This window comes from Sparus aurata, chromosome 8 (assembly GCF_900880675.1).
Source record: "Sparus aurata chromosome 8, fSpaAur1.1, whole genome shotgun sequence".
Classification (NCBI taxonomy): Eukaryota; Metazoa; Chordata; class Actinopteri; order Spariformes; family Sparidae; genus Sparus; species Sparus aurata.
This window is the reverse complement of record NC_044194.1, coordinates 30925930-30947366: the sequence shown is the minus strand read 5'-3', so window position 1 is coordinate 30947366 and position 21437 is coordinate 30925930. Positions and strand designations below refer to the sequence as shown.

The following is a 21437-nucleotide window of genomic DNA, read 5'->3' as shown; positions in this document are numbered from 1 at the left end:
TACTAAATCCTGACAGAAAATCTCATGAAATTGATGTGATTTCATAACGACGAATTTAACCCCTCAGGTACAAGAATGGCTTAATAATGTCCTGATAAAACACACATACTGTACGTCTCTTTATAACAACCGCCATTATCAAATCATATTGTTAATTTATAGGTAATTAATGTTTGGTTAGTAGTTTTTTCACTGGTGACCCACAATGAAATACTTTGTAAACCATTTATAAAGCAATTGTAAAGATTGATAAACATCAGTTGTAACTTCATAATGACCATCCAAACAATATTAATGTATACACTACAGATAAGTTATTAACCATTCACAGAATAGTACAGGCTTAATAGGGCAACACTGCAATAAACAATTGCTTAAAAAATGGTAAATGGTTGTTTTATAATTATTAGCATAGTCGTGATCTCCTGCCACAGATGAAAAGCATCATTTCTTCATGTAGTGATGCAGCATGGAGGCCAATTATCACCTCTGATGAGTGCAGAAACACTCCGCTGACAAGCCGGGAACATCTGTCAAGCCACGCACACACAGTCACACATTTTTTTTCTTGGATACTCACGGTTCAGTCCCACATCGTGGTAGGTGAGGATGGCAGGTTTGTTTCCCTTGGGTGCCCCGCGGATCACCACGTGGAGCATTCCATAAGGGGTCTCAATATCATGTTCCTGCGAAAAACACACAAACACACTCTCAGTCACCTGGTGGTTCACACACTCTTATCTGTTTTTGTAAGAACATTTACACCTGGATCCTTCCTGGGTGAACAGAAACCTCAGTGATTCATAATCTCATGTGTTTTCAAGATGTGGGACACGACGCATCAATATGTCTACAAGAGACACATTATTGCACCTGCTGGAATTTGAGACACATCCTGCTTTACCATTAACAGCCAATCAATGCAGCAGTGTTGCTCATTAATCACCAGCTTCACAGCAGTATGGCAGCTGTGCAGGGTCTCATTCAGATAACAAGGTCTGTAATTAGTGTGGCCTATGACCACAGTGAATCCTGTCCCTGACAGTTAATTATTGGACGTGGATTGACAAAATGCCAAGTAAATGTAAGTGCAACATAAACGGCTATCCAAATTTCTTTGGCAAAAGTGAAGGAAGGTTTGAATTTATGTGATACAGTGACAATACTGAGGAGAATATCGTGGATATCAAGAGTCAATCTCTTCGCAGCTCAAAGAGTCACTTCCATCTATGACTCAAAGACAAATTTGAATCAATAATACATGGATTATACTAAAACCCTTAAGTATATCCAAAGCCACTAAAATACTGGAATCTTAACATGGGTGGATAAGAGTCTCGCCTACATGGATCAGCTTTCTGAAATGTGTTGACAGTTATATAGTTTTCTATTTGAGATATTATCTTCATAAAACAATGACTAAAAGAAAATGGAATTTGACAGAAAATGACCAACTCTGGTAACACTTGAGAACAACCATCATTAATAAATGGTAAATGTGTGATTAATCAAGCAATCAATTAGAGTTATTTCAATGTTAACAACTTTACTTTATTTATCATTTATTAAACAATTATTTATTGCAAAGTTGCAAACAATGTTTATATTACCTCTGTAATTGTTAAAACATGCTCTGTAGTTCATCTGCAAACCTTATTTGGACTGTCATTAGAACCTTATAAATATTAGACATTGCTTAATAAATGTTTATAAGGTTTACTTTATAAAACTGGAGTTATATTAAATAAACATTTACCATTTCTTAATGATGCTTATAAGTGTTACCCCTAAAAATCCTGACAACGAAAAAAAAGAAATTTGGAATGGAATAAATGTGTGAGGAAACATTCAAAACTGGACGTACAGTAGTAAAAAGCTAACCATTATATCACAACATACTAATTCATCTGACTGATACTGGAGAACTTAATATGGGCTTTTACCCACAAACATTCACTTGACCCTAAACTCAGCACTCATCATCTTCCATATCCTACCTGAGAATGAACCAGACAGAATTGACATTGTCTCTTTATTTTGCTTTTAATCACAGAAATAAGATTCACAGTGTTGTGGTTAAACTCAAACAAAAAATAAGGTAATCATCTATTTACCTATGTAAGCCTCTACTGTAAAACTACAGATTAAATTGACCTTACAATGTCACAGACATTTTCACATTAGTTGTACCTTCTGTTCACACGGAAATTATCAAAAGTTCAAATACTATGCTGCATACAAATGAATGAATGAACTATGAAGTTACAATCCCTTGTTTCACTGGAACATTTGAATAGGTTGGCAAACACTTGTAAATGTTTTTCCTAACTGTGACAATGTATGTGTCGGTGTGTTTGTACAAAGGTGTCTCTTGAAAAAGACACTAACTGTTTAAATAAAGAGACTACTGCAAAATGTTCAGATTGTTCCCCTGATTTTTTTTTTTTCTTTTTTAACATTTTTTATCATTTTAAAATGTCTTGGCATGAAGTGACCCTAAAGATCTTTAACGGCTCATATCCATTCCAAACATTTGGCTTGTTGTGTATCCAAACTCTTGTATAATGACCCACATTTTGTCTGGTCAGAGCCAAGCAAACTCAAAATGGAGGTAGGAGATATGTGTTACCATGAGCTGCGCAATGTAGGCGCACGCACACACACACACACACACACACACACACACACACACACACACACACACACACACAGATGATGCTGGCTCTACTGTTTATATACTTCAATTTAAGGCGCACAAACAGAGGTCTAAGACACACTGACACCATTTCTGTCCCTTTCACACCTGAAAAAAAGATTCTGGCACACACAACCGCTCACCTGCCGCTGTCAATCTGCAGCATCTCTTTATAGCCATAACAACAACACACATTCACGATGAAGTGATATGAATAACTCCCAATGACTCACGGTACAGAACCAAACAGCACATTTGGATGCAGCCAACTGCTAAAATTCTGCATAATCCCCTCTGCAGCAGATAGACGTGCAGCTAATTCAGCAAGATTATCTCTTTGTTATTTCAGCGTCAACATCGTTGTTATCTGCAATCAGCATTCTAATTTGATGCAGTTTGTAGCATCAGGGGCTTTGTTCACCATGTCTGTTTTCAGTGCCTGGTTTTTCTGGTGGATACAAGGAGACATTTCAGAGATCTCGATGACCTTCAGACGTCCAGAAGGAAAATACAGAGAGGAAATTTACAATGTCTCTCAGTTGACGAGGGAAAGGCAGCTTTCAAAATATGACGAATGATGCACAACAGCAACATGAAAAGAGGGATTTTGTGGATTTAACTGTGACCTGAGACCCAAAAAGCAGCTAGGAACACATGAAACATACAAGATAAACCAGAAAAACACAAAGACACATCCTTCTTTCCTTTCCTTTCCTTTCCTTTCCTTTCCTTTCCTTTCCTTTCCTTTCCTCACACAAACACACACCGTTACTCATCTGTTTCAAGGTTGCCAAAATGGATGGTACTGCAGGAGGATTAACACCTGTGCTACACACCCATGCACACGCTCACATGTTTATCTGCAGTGGTATGTGCATCAGAGCATGTTGGCGAGCGGAAGTGTGTCAGTGGGCCAGAGTCAAAGAGTGACCCATCATTTGACACTGACGCTGCAGTTTCTCCCTCTGAGAGCAGCACGTAGACACAACAAGCTCCACATCATCTTTGTCTCACAGCTACAGTTTGTTGACCGCCAGCAGAATTTTTTCAGAATAACATTAGATTTTTTTTTTCAAAGAAATATACCGAAATGGAATATTTAGAAGTGGCTGGAAAAAACATCATCAGTTTGCAAAAAAGAGTGAGACATTTACTCTGACGTAGTTGACACCAGATCGAAAAACAGTAATTCACCACCACCACCACACTCAGGTACAGTGTGCATCCCTCCACTACACACTCCTCCCTGCCACTCACCCCGTCCCAGCACTCAGGCATGGCTCCACAGTAACTGTTCTCTCAGCCAGCAAAGAAGAGGAAGAAGAGGAGTGTGCAGAAGGGCAGTCGAGCGGCCAGACCTCTCCTGTTTTAAGGGACTAGGTCCTGGTGAGCACTCGCTGTAGGGTGGACAGTTGGATGGTGGAAGCTGCAGGCTGCTGCAGTGTCTTTGTCTGCTCTGCACTACTCCCACCCAGACTCTTAAGCGCCAAGCTGCAGCCCTCCTCCTCCCTCCCTCCCTCCTCTTCTCCTCACGCTCTATAGGCAGCTGAGGCAGGGTGTGGGGCAGGCTGCAGACAATTTGCTCAAACTGCTTCCTCCCCTGCACAGGATTGGTCGGTTGTCTTGTCAGTCTTCAGTCTCTCTCATCAGCACCACTGGTCCAATTTGGATCTGTTTCCTCTTCCCTGTCTTTCTGTTTTTTACCTCAGCGACCTTGTTATGTTCCAGCCTGTTTTTGACAAGAACAAGACAGCTGCTGCTTATATATGAGCTGTATTGTGTTCAAGTCTTTTAATGACAAATATTAGGGGACCTGTAAGTCTGCAGTTAAGATCCTATGTATATATATATATATATGTACCTGTTACCAGACAGGTTGATTCTCTATCAAATTAGAATCATGCCTTGATATTGAAACAACCTCTCAGCTTCTGTAAAACTCTGTGGCTGGAGTGGAGTGGCTTAAGACTGTTAAAGACTCAGAGACATTACCACATCGCTTGTTTAAAGGGTAACTACACAACTTTACACATTAAGTGTTTACAGGTCATGGGGAGTCATACTAGTCATACAAGTATAAAGCCTTCTGTGGCTCCAGATGAAGCTGCACGTAATCGGAGAAACATTTGAAAAGCAGGTCACTGGTTTAACATTTCACTCCTATAACAACATTGGACTCATAATTAACTATTTAAAAAAAAAAAAAAGATCACCTTTTCATCCCAAGTATTCTTCTTCCGTTTCATACCTGTCGTCTACATTATCCACAATGTGATTTAGAGACTGAGTGACATCAATACAGGCAAATTATCAGATTGCAGCTTCTTCTGGAGCCATACACGGCTTTACACTACTTTGTTTCAGTCATGCAGTACTCCCCAGGGCTGTAAACACACTTTAATGTGTAATATTTTTGGAGTTACCCTAATACAGGTGAAATAGTGGTAAAAATCTATTGATATCAATGGGGTCTTAAGATTGACTCACTGAGGAAAGGTCATTCCACAAACAGAATTCACATCAGGTTTAACTTTGGTGAACAACAATTAAGCTTAATTTTTGAGGGAACAGAAAGACAGAATGGTTAACTTGTCTGTAAACCACTGTAAACTCTGTGGTACATGTGGCTCATTAATCAACCTAAGTGTGCAGCCTGGGCTGAATAACACTGTCGGAACCTGACAGCAGCAACCAACCCAAACTCAAACTCAACAAACAGGCGTTGTGTTTCCTTATATCTGAACCCGACTCGAGCTCGACACAGTTACTGAAAGCTGAATGACAATTTGCTGCCTGGACAGTAACAAATAGCCTCTGTGTTGCATACACATCCAAGTGTTGTCACATAAATAAGAAAACCCCAGCACCTCACAGTACACAGTAGGTCCATCACTTATGATCAGTCACTGAATATACATTCCGGCTTATTTGTACATATTTTATATTTCTATATTTTCATACTTTTCATGAAAAACTTGAAAGTACCACGTGAATTGACGTGAACAAACCTCATTCATGCTCTAGTTTATGTTTAGCTGTTATTATATTTTATATAATTTCTCATCTGATTTTCTGTAGTTTGTCATCTAATGTTTAGGTGTTATTTTTGCCCGGTCTCCCTGCCAGAATAATTTTACAACCTAAATATTTTTAGATAACTTTAAGTCCAAAGTGTACATTTGACTGCCTTGTTTAAAGGTGGGCCTCAGCGCTGAACCTCTAGGTATGGTTAGCTCTGGCAAGTTTTTGAGTCGTAGATGATTGTAGGCCTCCACCTACAAGTACCTCACTTGTGATGCAGTGTAAAACAAGACAATGAAAACTGATGCACTCATATCCAAAGAAAAGTGACAGCAGTTCATGAGAAGTGTTCCTAAGCCCATGTTGTAATATCCTTCATACAATCATGTGTTTCACAAAGAGGTGAACCTCAACACATCCTTGTTTATGTGACTGAATCTTTCAAAGATGCCCAATCATGACACTATCGCCTGTTATCAATGAAGCCGAAACCAAATTCAGAATAAGCAGATGTTATAATTATGAACAAAGTTGATACAGTAAAGCATGACAGACATTGTCCTTGGGCTGTTTTCAATTGGTTAAAACTCAAGAGGGATTGACAAACTATTGAATGTTGATTTATTTTTGCTTTAAACAGCGTCCCAGCCTTCTCAGATTCAGGGTTGTAGATCAAAAAGAGGAGGACAAAGGAGAAATGTATCAAATTAGAGCATAATCAACCATTTTGGCAAACAAACAAATATTTTGCCATCACCTCCTGAAGTTCACTGTGATAGATACTATATACATGCAAATACCACATGGCCTGCTTTTGTTTTGTTGGAGCGATGCGTCAACACGGCCGCCATATTTGTACAGAGAAGCTATGCTCTCTACTACTATTACTACTATTGTATTACTAATAGCCATGCCAATTTTAACTGTTTAAATTGTGACAAATGGCAATGTATTTACAGTACAGGATATTTGGTTAATTACAGAGTTGTTTTTATCCTTTTGCATGTCGAAAATAATTGCCTTTCTAACGTCTAGGATGCTCATTTTGTGGCCTAAAAAGCTGCTTTTACATTCAGAAGTATTTTCGACTTAATTACAACAAAAATTACGAAATAAGATATTGATGCCTGCTAAAGACTGAGTGTAAGTGTACGTGCATATTCACATGACTGTAATGGTGTAACAGCGTCACTATTATGCTGACTGTAGCATACACACACTCTCACTAACACACACACGCACACAGGGTCTCCCGGCTCATTGTTCTGCCACCTCAACCCCATCTCTCCCCCTTTTCTCTCCATCTATCCCCCCTTTCCTGTTGATAGAACACTCAGCATGCTGACTCAACTTGAAATGCCACTGTTTGCTTGCCCTCCCATCCTCTCTCTCTCTCTCTCTCTGACTTTGTCCCCCTTTCCTCCACAGAAGCAATGAACACCCCCCTCTCCCTGCTGACTCTGCAGCCCTCCATCTACTTTAAACATACAATCTCTGCCAGCAAGCTTTTGAAGAGCAATGAGAGTTTGAACAAATATTAAAAATATGAAAGATATTTGAGTCATCCCAGACTGTACCACCTCATGTTGGCCCTGCCTGTTCATGTCAGGGATTTTCTTGAAAACATTTTTTTTCACACAGTGGTGAGGTTTTGTCTTGTCTGGGGTTTTTGTCTCGTGAACTTCCTGTTTTATTTTGAAAGTCTAACTCTCCTCTCGTTTCAGGTCACTTGCCCTTCCTCATGTGTCGCCAGTCTGACCTCATCCCTGATCCCTGATTGTTTCCACCTGTTCTCAATCACCCTCTTGTGTGTATTTAAGTCAGCGTCTCCGTTTGTCTTGTGCCTAAGTGTCTCGTTCTGCCGTGCACCTGAGCCCTTCGTCCTTGTCATAGTCTAAGGGCTCTATCTTAACGATCTGAAACGCAAGTATCAAACGCAAAACGCAAGTAGCTTTGTGAGCGGATCTCAGGCGCTGTTGCTATTATGCCGGCGGGATAAATGACTCTTGCGCCCGACGCACATCTAAAATGGGTTGGTCTGAAGTAGCTACATTAGTCATAGGTGTGGTTTGGGCGTAACGTGCAATAATCCAATCAGAGCGTCATCTCACATTCCCTTTAAAAGCAGGCGCGCTTGTTCCATGGCGGATTGCAATTATAATGGCGAATTTGCCAGGCGCACGCCAGGAGCGGTTCACGGCCGAGGAGACCGACGTTCTCGTCAGGGCCGTAGAAGACCGAGAAGTGGCCTTGTATGGGGATGGGAGAAACCCATCCAAATTAGCTTTGGTTAAACGGGCGTGGGAGGAAATTGCCACAATTGTTTCTGACATCCCCAGGACATCGCAACTGGCCTTGGGAGCAGTGTGCACGGCCGAGAAGTGCGCAAGGGCCAGCTGAGGAGGGAGCCGCGCAAACACCAAGGTGCAGAGGATCCAGACCCACTACAAGCCGTGGCAGCATTGTCAGACCGGACCGCACTGTCCGGGATGCGGCAAGGTATTAATGCCCGTCTTGACCGGGTGGCGATGTTGCTGCGGCCTCTCAGGCGCATCGCCTCAAGTCTCCAAACGCACCACCTGCTCCTGTTGTGCCCCTTCCTCCTTCATCCTCCTCCCCCAACTCCATCTCCGTCCACCCGCTCCACTAGGAGCACATCGCGCATTGCCACTCCCGGACCCTCACGGCTACGGCTGGCGCGTCGCATATCAGAGGGGAAAATAATTAGTTCTTATGTTTAAATCTTTTCAACTTTTGTTTTTGTATGGTTTGCAAAAATGGGAACTGCTTCCTTGTAGATGAGAGAAGCAAAGTGTATGCACGTTGAGCACACGCTACATTATGGCCAAGCATGCGCCCTTAAAATAGCATCTGAATAAGCGCCGCTGACTTTAGACCAGGTTTTTCCTGGTCTGTTGCGGAATATTTTTCTGAAACCGCAAAATAGCACCAGTGAACGTTTGCGCCGGAACACGCCTCCTCTTTTCACTGAACCGGCCCCGGGAGCGCAAATTCATTCCCTAATTTAAGGACGTGCGGGTCAGGTTATCTATTTTCACAGCCTGTTCATTTGTCACTCATTTTTTAAGCCTGGATTTTCAGAATAAAAGCCTTTGAATTTCTACTTGCTCTGCATCTGAGTCCTCTTTCCAGCCCTTGTATGACAATTTTCTATTCAAACTTTAATCAAATTCATGGGATCCTATAGCTGTACTCCAAATCATGTTTTCAGTTATGAATTTTTAAAGTTGAACTATGAAACCCTATTCATTGAAATCGTTTTTGCAGAAACTTTACTAAGTTTGCTGACCTGCATTTCGGGTCTTGTTGAATATATCTTCAGAGTCAATATTTACTTTAATTTGCGGGAACACTGTTCATGTTAAAGTGTTAATATTCATTGCAGATATATGAAAATTTTTAATATGACTCCATCATTACAATTCTAAATTCTCATATGCTGGCTGTAATACTCATTAGTTTATCTATTTCACAGCTACGTATTTTACAAATGACAGCTTGTAATGTAATATTCATCAATTGAAGTTCCAAGACATGAACATGGAAAAGCTATGAAATCTGAGTGTATTAGCTTGGAATTACCTGTTTATGTCCACATTCAACAAAAGAGAGTCAGTGTAAGTGTGGACGATGATCATAATTTAAATTCCATATATTGCACTTTTAATAAAATCCAAGTTTTGTTGCATTTATACAACAGCTTAATCACATTCATTATTCAATAGCAGCGTGTACACTTGTAAACATGCTGAGGTGTAAAATTGTTGTAGCTCTCCTTTAAGCTGTTTCTGTAAACCTAGTCAACCACAGCACATTACACTCTTTTCAGAGTTTGATAAGATACGATATCTGTGAAGCAGAAGAGCAGTCAGACACAGTGACTTTATATTCACTAATTAGACACGCATGTCATTTCTACCACTGAAGGTTTTGATCAAAACACAACAAATAATGCTGCTCAGCTGCTCAGAGCCAGCCAGTTCTGTGCAGATCCAGACCTCCTGGAGACCTACAATCATTTTGAATTCAGAGATTACTTTCTAACTCTTGAAATTAAAAGTGGATTTATCTTCACTCCCATTTATCAAACCGACTGCAGCAGTGATCCTCAGTTGTTGGCTGTTTATGTTCTGTAATGTTTACTGCCGGCTGGAGCTTGAGGGGGGATGTACTTTACTTCATGACCATAATGTCCCAGAGAGAAGAGGGGAAAGACAAGAGAGTGAACTGGAGTCTCTAGGGAGCGCTGAGTTTAGTGAGAGGTTGACCTGAATTCAAACACACACACATGCTTGCATCAGTGCATGCGGTCACTCAATAACTTGTACCTAATGTACAGAAAAGTACATTGCCTGTTTGGGGCGAATAAACACTAGTGCGAGTAATGTTACCAAAAATAAAACAAGTGTGTTGACAGTGAGGGATATCAATACAATGCAAAGCTGTTGAGATGAACACAGGATTTGGAGTCTACAACCTTGGTTTTCTTGACTAATTAGCTTAAGACGGACACACAGCAACATCAGACATTCTCACATGGAGCTGATTGGATTTATGAAATCATAATGAATCTCAATAAGATCTAAACTTGACTGAATGTGAGGACATCTCTGTGCAGATTTCAGATTTGGCACGTTGCTTATAGCATCTCCTTTTGACCTTAACTGAAAAGTTGCAGGCTTTTACGTCTTCACAACTATATTGGATGACGCATTCTGCTGAAGTTGTTTGAACTAACAACCATTGAACTTCCTCAGTCTAATAATGCACTGCCTGCATCAGTTCTCTGACATAACCAGAAAAAATCTCAATTTGATCTTGCCATCCTCTGCAGGATAAGATCATGTTCTCATCAAGGCTTTATAAATACCTACATGACTGAAGTCACCAGTCAAGGTGTCATGGAGTTCTTTAATGAGAAGATTGTAACAAAAAAATAATGATAAAATGAAAGGGGGTTATTGTGCACATCCAAACTCAGCTTGCTACAGGTGCAGGACTAAAGTATTCTCTGGGTCACTGAGGGTGGATTGAATATTCTTTCCTTAAGAATAAGAGCTTTCATGATCAATACACCTTGCACAGTATAGTTGAACACCACATGGATGTCTCTATAAAGGTATTAAATACTTAAGGAATTAATTCTATAATTAGGGGGAGGCAGGCAGCCCAATGAGCAGTAACAACGCTCTTCGTCAAATGCAGTGTCACTGTCTTAGAACTTGAAGTGTGAGTTTGAAGTGCGAAATGGAGGTGTTTCATGAGAATGTTTTCTTCACTCCTGTCTGACAATCAGCACGTCTGACTAAAATAAACCAGCAAACTAGTTAGATGTGTGAAAATCATCTTTTGAAAAAGGAGCGGGGGGAAAAAAACAGAGGACTTGTCAAACTGATGCCATTCACGTTCATGCAATTTGCAAGTTAATAAATGGTCATGTGGTAGGCCAACACCTAAAATGAAGGCAGTTTTTATTATCTTTCACAACAAAAAGGTCTACAAGAGTCATTTTAATGGCTTTGTTCATCTCAATTAATGTTTGAGTTTTTGTTATAAGCCGCTCCTTCACTTCAGCTGTTTGCTGTTTTTTTCTGTGGTTAACACAAGCGGAAATGTTTTGTCAGGACATTAAACGTCATCACGCTTGGTTTTTAGTATTTACAGGCGGATTGTGGTTGCAAACAATTTTAACTCAAACTTTCCAACTTGTCCATTGATCTATTTATAGTAGTAAAGTGTGTGTTGTACAGTGTAGTAAGAAGCTGAGTGCTGATGATGTTGAAGTCACGTGGTCGTCATGTAGTTAGCTTTTAACTCCTGGTGATTGCTTTTATGCTTCAAAAATTATAAAAGTTGTATTCATCTGTGAGGTTTATCTTGCTCAACAAGACGTGAAACTATAATAAAATTGTGTTTGCCTCAGAGTTTACAAAGCTTTCTGCAATAATCCAAAATCCTATAAAAAAATCCCATAGGCTTTTTGTCAAGGGGGCTTTTTTCAGGTTAGCCGACAAAAATACGTCATCCCTACATAGTATAGTCTATTAGCAAAGCCAGAATGAGTTGCCGCAGTTTAAACAAACAAAAAGAAAATTCAACAAAGCCGAGCTTGAGGTGTCCTAAAATAGCCACTTCAATCCTAAGAAATATGGCACACCTTGAAACTCCCAAGTGTGGGTGAACAGTACAAACAGTGCAAGTTTTAAAAGCTTTTTTTCTTAGCCAAGTAACTACTGAGACATTGTTGCTACTCAGGCAAGCTGTCATTTTCCATCCATCGGTTCATTATCTTAACTTGTCCTGAGCAGGGTCACTGGGGGCTAGAGCCTACCCTAGTAGTAACTGGGTGACAGGCAGGTACACCCTAGAAGAGTCGGATGAATCACAGAAAGACATTCAAACTTACAATCACTCATATGGGCATATTAGAGTTCCCTGTTACCAACCAGCATGCATTTAGAATCCACACAGAAAAGGCCACAACTGGATAGTGGCTCCAAACCAGTGACCCTTTTTTATATAATAAAGGACTCCACCATCCAGTTGTTCTTTCTTGAAATATTTTTTATGATCTCTATTACCTGACAAACATAAAAAGATGAAAGATGATAGACGGCTTGAACACAGAAGACGAAACACGCTAAGAGAGGAGAGAAGAGACAGGACAGGCTGAGTCTCAACACAGCAGCTGTGTGCTCATAAGTTCATACCTTCCAATCCCCCACCGGCATCAGCTGTTCACAACTCTCCTGCAGAGAAAGATAAGCAGAGATGGGAGACAGAGAGAGAAAAAAGTTAAAATTGGAAGGAGATAAGTAGTGTGAACTTACACACATATTCCTCACACAGCAAAGGGTGCATCCACTGTTGGAGCTGAAGTCTGTTTGACTTACAGAAGAGCAGCACAGGCTGTGCACTGTAGGTCCAAACCACAGAAACAGAAAACCAGTTTCCCACAAGCACCTTAGCAAAACTATATCTTGTTCAACTGTCCCTGAACATGCACACAAATGTATGCTTCATATTACATTTAGATGTATTTCTCCCTTAACAAGCACAACTATAAATGCATATATTATATGTATACTAACTTTATTAAAAGAGTATTCCAGCTATTAAGTATTGCACTGCATTAAGTTAAGATATTCACAAGAGACATCATTTTAAACAAAAGGCAAATATTGATGCAACAGAGGTTGAGACAGCCTGACTTTTACCCCCTATTAAGCAAATAGTAAATGTTGACTTAAAATTGCATACACATGTTCCACCAAATATTTTTATTTTATGATCAGGGTCGTTAAGGACACGTGTGAGCTCTTAGTTTCGGAGTTGTTAGGTCGTTTGAACTGTGGGTCGTTGACCCAACGACTCTGTAAGGACACTCCCACACAGAGGTTAAAAGCCTGCAATTCTTCTCCAGTTAGTTAGAACTGAAGAAGCCTCTTGGATGAGATGTGAAACGTTTCAAGAAAATGAAACAAGTCCAGCTGCCGACAATACAGCACTTGAAATTACCATGATCTGGATGACTGAGAACCTTTAAAAATACTGCAGTAGATTATAGCTGCATTTATCAGACCCTAATAAACACCCATGTATTAATTTTGTACTACCAGTTTGAGACACCGGCTGTCTGTTCAAGTGTTTTGTTTTCGCCAAACCCTGATGCCTGATGATTTCTGTGATGTTCCTTGATTGTTATTTTTAAGGGTTAAATTGTACCTGTATACCTTGTATTTTGACTATGTCCAGAGCCACAGAAGACACGATTACAACTGCTTTTATACTGATGGGTAAAATTGGTGGAGTGCCCCTTTAAAAAAAAATCTTGTGTGCCAAATGCACCTGTTATTCCAGTTTATCTCATTCTAGAGAGGCAGTTAAGATCATTTACTCAAGTGCAAGTGGGAGACTGGGAACAATTCAGCAGTATAAAGTAGGGGAAGATGGTGTTTTATAATACAGGATGAGGGAGAGTGCAAAAACCAGATTCCCCCTGCAGCAAGCCACCTCAACGGTCATCTATGGCTGTAAACAGTGTTGAGCCGGGGCATAAAAATATTTTTTTTGTCATCCGGTCACAGTAGCTAGGGAAAAATCCCTGCAAGCCATTTTGACTTAACTGCCAAAATAGATTAAAGATTTCTAAGGCCCCTTTTGACCACAAGCTGGCTTCAGTAGAAGTGACAGCTGTGCCAGCACCAGTCAAAGCTTTTCAGTATCCGGACACGCTGGATTTGGGCAAAATGTTTTTGGATACAAGTTTTGAAAAAAATATGATTTATTTTGCAGTGCTCACTTTTTGAGGAATCTGGTCATGACACTGCATCGAAGAAGAGATGTACTGACATAAAACAGGTTTCTCCTTCATGACATAATACATACTGATGTGCTGGAAAATGACACATACTTAAGAGAAACATTGTACGTTTGTTATTTTTCAACACAGCAGTTAAAGTTTACCTTTCTTGACCTGTGTTATTTCAGCACATGTCATTTGAGAACTTATTCCTGCTCTGCTGCCTTTCTAAGGCTCAGAGCAGAGCAGGAACATCTGCAAATCTGAACAAAGAAATTAAGGACATGCACATGAGGTTAGTCAGAACTGTCAGACAGATGGTTTCCACACTGCCTCCTTGTTAAACATGCACAAGTAAGGTCTTAGTTTGTGAGTTCATGTGGGGATTTCTGAAGATATTGCTGAAAGAAATTATGACAGGATTAAAGATGGACACCGTACATACATAGTTAAAGGAACAGTGGTGGATTAATGTGAGGGAAAAGAGTAAAGAAAGTTACATGTCACACAAAGTTATTATCAGTGAAGACTGGAAAAGAAAGGACAGGAGAACTCTCTAATGAGTGAACAGAGTCAGGTCAGGGACACACCTACAGAGAGATAAAAATGTCACTAAAAACAACAGGAGCTGAAGCTGCCCTATAAAAATATGACAACTCAAATAATATTGACTGTACAGTATGCAACTGTATCTTCACCTGAGCACCTGAAGATGTGAGGAGGAAGAAATCAAATAAACTGAGTTCTCATCTCCACTGAAATGTGCAACTTAAAGGGCTGCTTCAGTTCCTGAGGATTTCATGCAAATGGATCATTGTTTTCAAAGGAAGCAGAGATTACAGTACGATGGTCGGACCAGCAGGTGGCACTCTTCTCTTTCTTATTACTAGCACACAGTGATCCTGCATGTAGAGGATGTGCAGCAGCTGAGCTCAGTGAGAAGGGAGAGCACTCTTCAGATAGTGGCATCTATGTTTGGCTTGTATCATTTTGGAAAAATGGATCCTATTCTTAGAGGGACATTCTGCACTGACATGATGGCTCTGCTGTGGAGTTGTTTTGGACTGAGTAACATTTGAGTTGCCGCTGTGATCTGTTTCTACTGTCGCTGATCTCAGAGTCTCAGTGTCTGGAGGCTGCTTTCAAGAATGTAGATTTTGGCCCAGATTTTAGGCTTTTCAATGCACAATTACCATGGCTCTATTTTAATTAATTGGGTCCAGGAGGATCAGTGGACTGACTTGATTAAGTCTGATCCTAGAGATGCTATGAATGAAGATACCCAGAGGGGCAAAAAACAACTTGTTTTCTAGCAAAATACCCAATAGCATGTTTGCATCATATTGAAGGCTTTGATATTGCCACATGTATATGTATGTATATATGTGTGTGTATACATATATATATATATATATATATATATATATATATATATATATATATATATATATATATATTTATATATATATATGTATATATATATATATATATATATATATATATATATATATATATATATATATATATATATGTATATATATACAGCGCAGTACAAAAAGTATTCAGTATTCCCTCAGATGTTTTCCCTTTTATTGCTTTTATAAATGGAGAATTTACACAATAAAAAAGACCCCTTTATGTCAAAGTGAAAACAGATTTCTACAAAGTATTGTCAATTAATTTTTTTAAGGAACTGAGCAAATTCAACAGAGGTCCAGTCAATTGGTGCTAAGTGAAATGGAGTTCACCTGAGTGTAGTGAATGTCCCTAAAGGGATGGTAGCATGAAGACACATGTGTCTGAAGGTCCATTCACTGGTTAATCAGTGTTCCTGGATAAAATGACATCATGCTCCATGAAAAGGTTACTTAAAAAGTATAAGTCAGGGGATCGATACAAAAGCATTCCCAAGTCATGTACATCCCCCAGAGTTCAGTTAAATCCATCATTAAGAAATGGGGGGAATATGGCACATGTGTAAATCTGCCTAGAGCCGGACGTCCTCACAAACTGATTGACTGTGCAAGAAACAGACTAGTGATGGAGGCTCCCAGGACACTTATGACTCCTTATATCCTGGAGCAACTGATTGATCTTTGGCAGGGCAGCAATCCTTCCATTTGAGAATTTTAGAACTGCGCTAGATAGCTTAACCTTAAACATGTGATCCCTATGAACTATCTAAAATTGCATTAGGCAGTGTCTTGCACAAAATATTGCATTGTGTACTGATGTTATAATAGAGTCTCATTGACCATCAGATTATCTAAGGCTTATTTCCTGTTTCCAGGCTGTTTTTATCTTATCCAGAGATGAATCTGCCAGCTTGGAAATATTTTGGTATAACATGGATAATGCGCCTTTAGATAGTGGGTGAAAAGAAAGACACATGTGAATAGGGTTAGAGGCTGGCTCTTCAGGAAAGCTAGGTAAAGTCGAACGTTCACAGTGTCTGATCTGTAAATAATGTAAGAAATGTGTTTTTGGTAACTTATATCTATCCAACAATAGCATGAATGAAATAAAATGTTTGTCTTTGAACAAAGGGGCAGCTGTGGCTCAGGAATGCAGGGCCGACTGTGGCTCGAGGGTAGAGCCAGTGTCTTGTTATTGGAAGGTCCCTGGTTCTATTCCCCTGGTCTGCATGTCGAATTGTCCTTGGGCAAGATACTGAACCCCAAAACTGCTCCTGATGTGCTGGTCGGCACCTTGCATGGCAGTCACCATCATCAGTGTATGAATGTATGTATGGATTACTGTAAGTTGCTTTGGACAAGGAGTTATGTTGACTTAAATAACTTAACAAAATTAAGTTATGTTGAGATGGGAAGAAGTAATAGTTAGGGGAGCCAGGGCTCAAAAGAGTATCTGTAGAGGTTGTCCTGAACTAAGTCCAAATTTTCAGGGTGTGACGCACAACTGGATTCTCTATTGTTATGGTTAAAGGGTGGTTAAAGTAAAACTCTCGCCAAAATGCAACCTAGGCTTTTTTTTGTGAATGTATATGAGTCAAACCCTCGTGTAAAAGCATAATTACGATGGAAGAGGCACTTTTAAGATTTACCGTATTTTTTGTTTCCGGGTCAAACTAATTTTTTGGGAGTGCTTCGGGCACTTTTACGATAGCATTTTTAAAACACTAAGAAGACTCGACACAACATGAAACTTTGCTCATAGTATCACCAGGGTCTCTACACATGAACACAAGCACTGAGAACATTGTTTGTGTACGCAGAGTTTGCTTAAAAGAAAGTTTTTGAACAACTCACCTTAGCAGTTGCTTGTTCCGCTCGCAGCCGGCATGGCAGCAGAGAAGTATCGATCTCCGAATGCGACGTAACATGGAGGAGAGTTAAGGTGGACCACTACTGTCTTCCGGCAACAACTATCCATGCGATATCTCACAAGACTTTTCCGGCTTTTGAATTTAGTATTGTTCCTTACATGAGGCTCCTTTTTCAACTTCAAGGTCAATATTGTTTTTCACTAACGACAAAACAATAATTATTCGTGCATTTATATGGAACTAAGCTTTAGGAGCGGTCCACCTTAACTCTCGTCCATGTTACGTTGCATTCTGAGATCGATATTTCTCGCTGCCAGGACAGCGTTGAGTGGAGGAAACATCTGCTAACGTGAGTTGTTGAGCAAAGTTTTATGTTGTGTCGAGTCTTCTTGGTGTTTTAAAAATTGTGATTTTAATGCTATCGCTAAAGTGCCCGTAGCACTCCCACTGAAAATAAGCTTGACCATAAAACAAAAATACGGTAAATCTTAAAAGTGCCTCTTTCATCGTAATTATGCTTTTACACAAAGGTTTGACTCATACACATTCACAAAAAAAAGCCTGTTGCATTTTGGTAAGAGTTTCACTTTAAGTGGTACGCAGAGGAATGCTGGAAATGAACCCTCCCGACCTGATTTTGACTCTGGAGATGTCCATCCTGGTAAGGGGGGACCACTGTTGTAATGATATTTTTACATACATTTTTTTCTGAAAAGATTCTTAAATTGCCATGTGACTGCTACTCCCAGATAAGTGAATTGTCTTTCTTCAGTTTGAAATGGTATATTACTATAGTTCAGGTCGCATGCTTCATTGTTTATTGGAAACAGTTTTCTTTTGCACATGTTCATCTTATACCAAACTGAGTGACTAGAGACAGTGTTGCTGGCAAAGTTGCTGGGTCTGAGATATAGTGGAAGATCATCTGCATGTAGAGATAATTTGTGTTCCAGACCACTATTTTGGATACAGGCAATATCTACATTACTACGGAGAGCAATAGCAAGGGCTCAATAGCTGAGTCAAAGAGGATTGGAATTAGTGGACATCCTTGGCGAGTTCAGTGTGCGAGGGCAATAGGTTGCAAGAATGAACCGCTAGTCTGAACAGTTGTAGTCGGAGATGTGTATAGCAATTTTATCCAAGACTGCAAATAAATACCTTCACTTGACTCAATCAAACACCTTTCCGGCATCTACGGCTACAATATATTCAGAGACATTTTCAGATGAAAAGGCATTGGACACTGAAAAAGGGATGTCGGGCCTGAGCAAAGCCGATCTGATCAGTAGGTATTTTTTGTGGGATGATGTCCTCTAATCTGTGTGCCAAGACCTTTACTAGGATCTTAGCATCTTACATCTCCATTTTCTGTATGAATACCTGTTGTAAGCTGTTTAGTCCTTTTCCCTTTTAGGACATTAGCTAATAGTTTCCCCGTCTTTTCCCCATGTCCATAGAACATACTTTTGTTCTTTAGTAGTCTGTTTTACATTTGAATTGTAGTTAGGAGTGGTCTCCCATCGTGGTCACCCACCGATGTGAAGTATTGTCTCCCTTCATCTTTGGTCATGATACATAGCCTCGCTGGATATAGGAGTGATGGGTTAAGACCCCGTTTGTACAGAGTGGACATCACCTCCCGGTATGCCATGCATTGTTCTGTGACTTCGGGACAGTTATCTTTGAAGATCGCAACTTGCTTCCCTTGGTAGAATAGACCACCTCTTCTCTTTCCGCCCTCTTGATTGATTCTTGAATGATTCCATAACCTCGTAGATTATTGCTCTTGGCCTTGCCCCTGGAGCTGGTTTAGCAGATAGGGCTCTGTGGGCTCGATCGATGTCCAGACCTCAACGGAGGAATCCCGTGGACAATCAGCTGACTCAGGTAGACTACTCTAATGTTTTTACAGCAGCTGTGTGACTCAAGATCAATATGTTAGCCTTTAGCTTGCTATATTTATCTTCCATGGCTGCATGTTTAGCCTCCATACATTTTATCACTTTTCCGAGTCACTTGTTCCTCCAGGGAGGTCAGGTGATATCCATGGTTTGTGACTGCTACCTGCACACACTCCAGCTTCACATGAAGTGGTGTCGTGGCCAACTTAAATTCCATGAAGAGGGCTAATCTGTGCTCTTCCAGTAGCTTGGTCAGTGCAGCCATGTTAGCAACTGGGGCAGCTGTGATGGCATCGTCCTTATTGGCCTCCTTTTTGGCTTTCTGAGACATTTCAAGGCTATCTTGGCATGAAAAAGTTTGTACTAGACAAAAAAGAAAAAAATGCTATCACATTTCACTTCGCTATGTTTAAAGAGAGGCTTTGCAATTAGGTTGTGATTGAAACATTGTGGGAGCCTGAGGAACACACATCTACCTCTCTGCCACCATGATTTTCTCTTCACCTATGACTACTCTGAAGGAGTTAAAAGCTTCAGCAGCTGACATGAGAGAGACTCTGTATACAACAACTGCTGCCCGGGTTCTTCACCAGGTGGCTTGGGAGAAGATTTATTTTCCAGCAAGACAATGAGCTAAAGTATACAGCGAAAGCTACACAGACATGGTTTAAAGACAAAAAGGTGAATGTTCAAGTCAGAGCCCAGGCCTCAATCCAATAGAGAATTTGTGCCCAGACTTGAAAAGGGCTGTTCAGGGTTCCCCTATGCAACCTGACAGAGCTTGAGCAGTTTAGCAAAGAAGAATGGAGTAAAATTGCAGTGTCCACACATGCAAGCCTGATTGAGACCTATCCACACAGACTCAGTGCTGTGATTGAGGCCAAAGGTATATCTGCTAAATACTAACTTGAAGGGGGTGAACACTTATGCAATCACTTATTTCACATTATATATTTGTAATTAGATGACATTACTTTGTAGAAATCTGTTTTCACTTTGACATAAAAGAGTCTTTGACCCAGGATTCCATTTATAAGTTAGGTAGAAAGTAGATTTACTTTGACTAGTCTCAAGATTACATGTAAATATATCAGTAATATTAATCAATTCAATTTTCAATCTGTTGCACAATGAGTACCTACATTATGTACTTCTGTATACTGAAAATAATGTATATTTATATATATCAGATTTTCCAAGCAGGACTTTTACTTTTTTCCTTATTTACAGTATATTTAGATTTTTGTTAATTTTACTTACTAAATGATGAATTCTTCCTAATCTTCCTTTTTGTGACATGTACAACCTACAGCTTTACTGCAGTACCACTGCACAGACACTGTGTGTCCTCTTGCAGCACTTACCAGCAGTTCCTGTTGGTCACGCTAGTGTAGATACAACTGAAAACTAAAATTATGTGCAGGTCCTCTGGAAAGCTTTGATTTTATTGTAATTTATTTTCATTCTGGCTTAATGATTCCATTCTATATTCTAAACAGTTTTCCACTCAGCTGAACGCTGTGTTTCCCTGTTGGCTGTGTGTGTTTGATTGAATATTCTGGCAGTCACATGTTTCCGCTTGTCCTGGTTGTTCTGGTAGTTACCGGGATGACCCCGCTGGTCCGACGGCGGGTCTGGCGGAGCCAGTGCCGTGCGATGACATGCCAGCGGTGAGTGGGGCGGCTGGGGGGAGGGGGTTGGTTAGGGGGCACAGGGCTGGCGGGGCTTGCGGGGCACGGTAACCCCCCCGATGCCTCCTCTCCTTTATCCTGCTGTGTTGGAGAGACAAAGCAGCAACATAGTAAACATACAAATGCGTCGCACTTCATATATGATTCACTTTTGCGCTCAGTGATCCTCTAAACCTTTAAAGCTCCTAAGAAGAAACTCCTGGAGTCTCTTTGATTCATTTCTATTCCAGCGTCAGCAGAAAGGTCAAACTGAAGATGTGTAGCATTCCTTTAACAGGAACAGAGCTTGTAGGGAGAAACCTGATGGATTAAGCTGTCCACGCAACTCTAGGCCAGGACGATGGTTCATTCATGATAAAAAGAAAACACATGAAATAAATGTGAGCTTCTGGGTGTAAAAGGCTGAAATATGTTATGTTCATGTTATTTTCAGGGCTGTAGCCAGAATCTTAGACATGCTCAGGTCATAAGTACAATTTTTCATATTCAATATATTCAGTTATTCCAATTATATTTT

General features: G+C 40.2%; 1 protein-coding gene across 7 annotated transcripts in view; it reads right to left on the bottom strand.

Annotated features, from left to right (window-relative positions):
* The window catches only part of ndrg4 (NDRG family member 4), a 69944-nt gene that overhangs the window by 13655 nt on the left and 34852 nt on the right, over window positions 1–21437 (bottom strand). For 3 of the 7 annotated variants that reach the window (XM_030426413.1, XM_030426414.1, XM_030426415.1), the window contains 3 exons: window positions 20834–21001; window positions 12448–12486; window positions 581–686 (listed from right to left, as the gene is read on the bottom strand). In XM_030426413.1, the coding sequence (XP_030282273.1) occupies window positions 581–686; window positions 12448–12486; window positions 20834–21001 (313 nt within the window). Of the gene's footprint in view, window positions 1–580; window positions 687–3952; window positions 4184–12447; window positions 12487–20833; window positions 21002–21437 lie in introns of those variants that run through there. The other 4 variants (XM_030426416.1, XM_030426418.1, XM_030426419.1 and 1 more) reach the window with 2 other exon arrangements.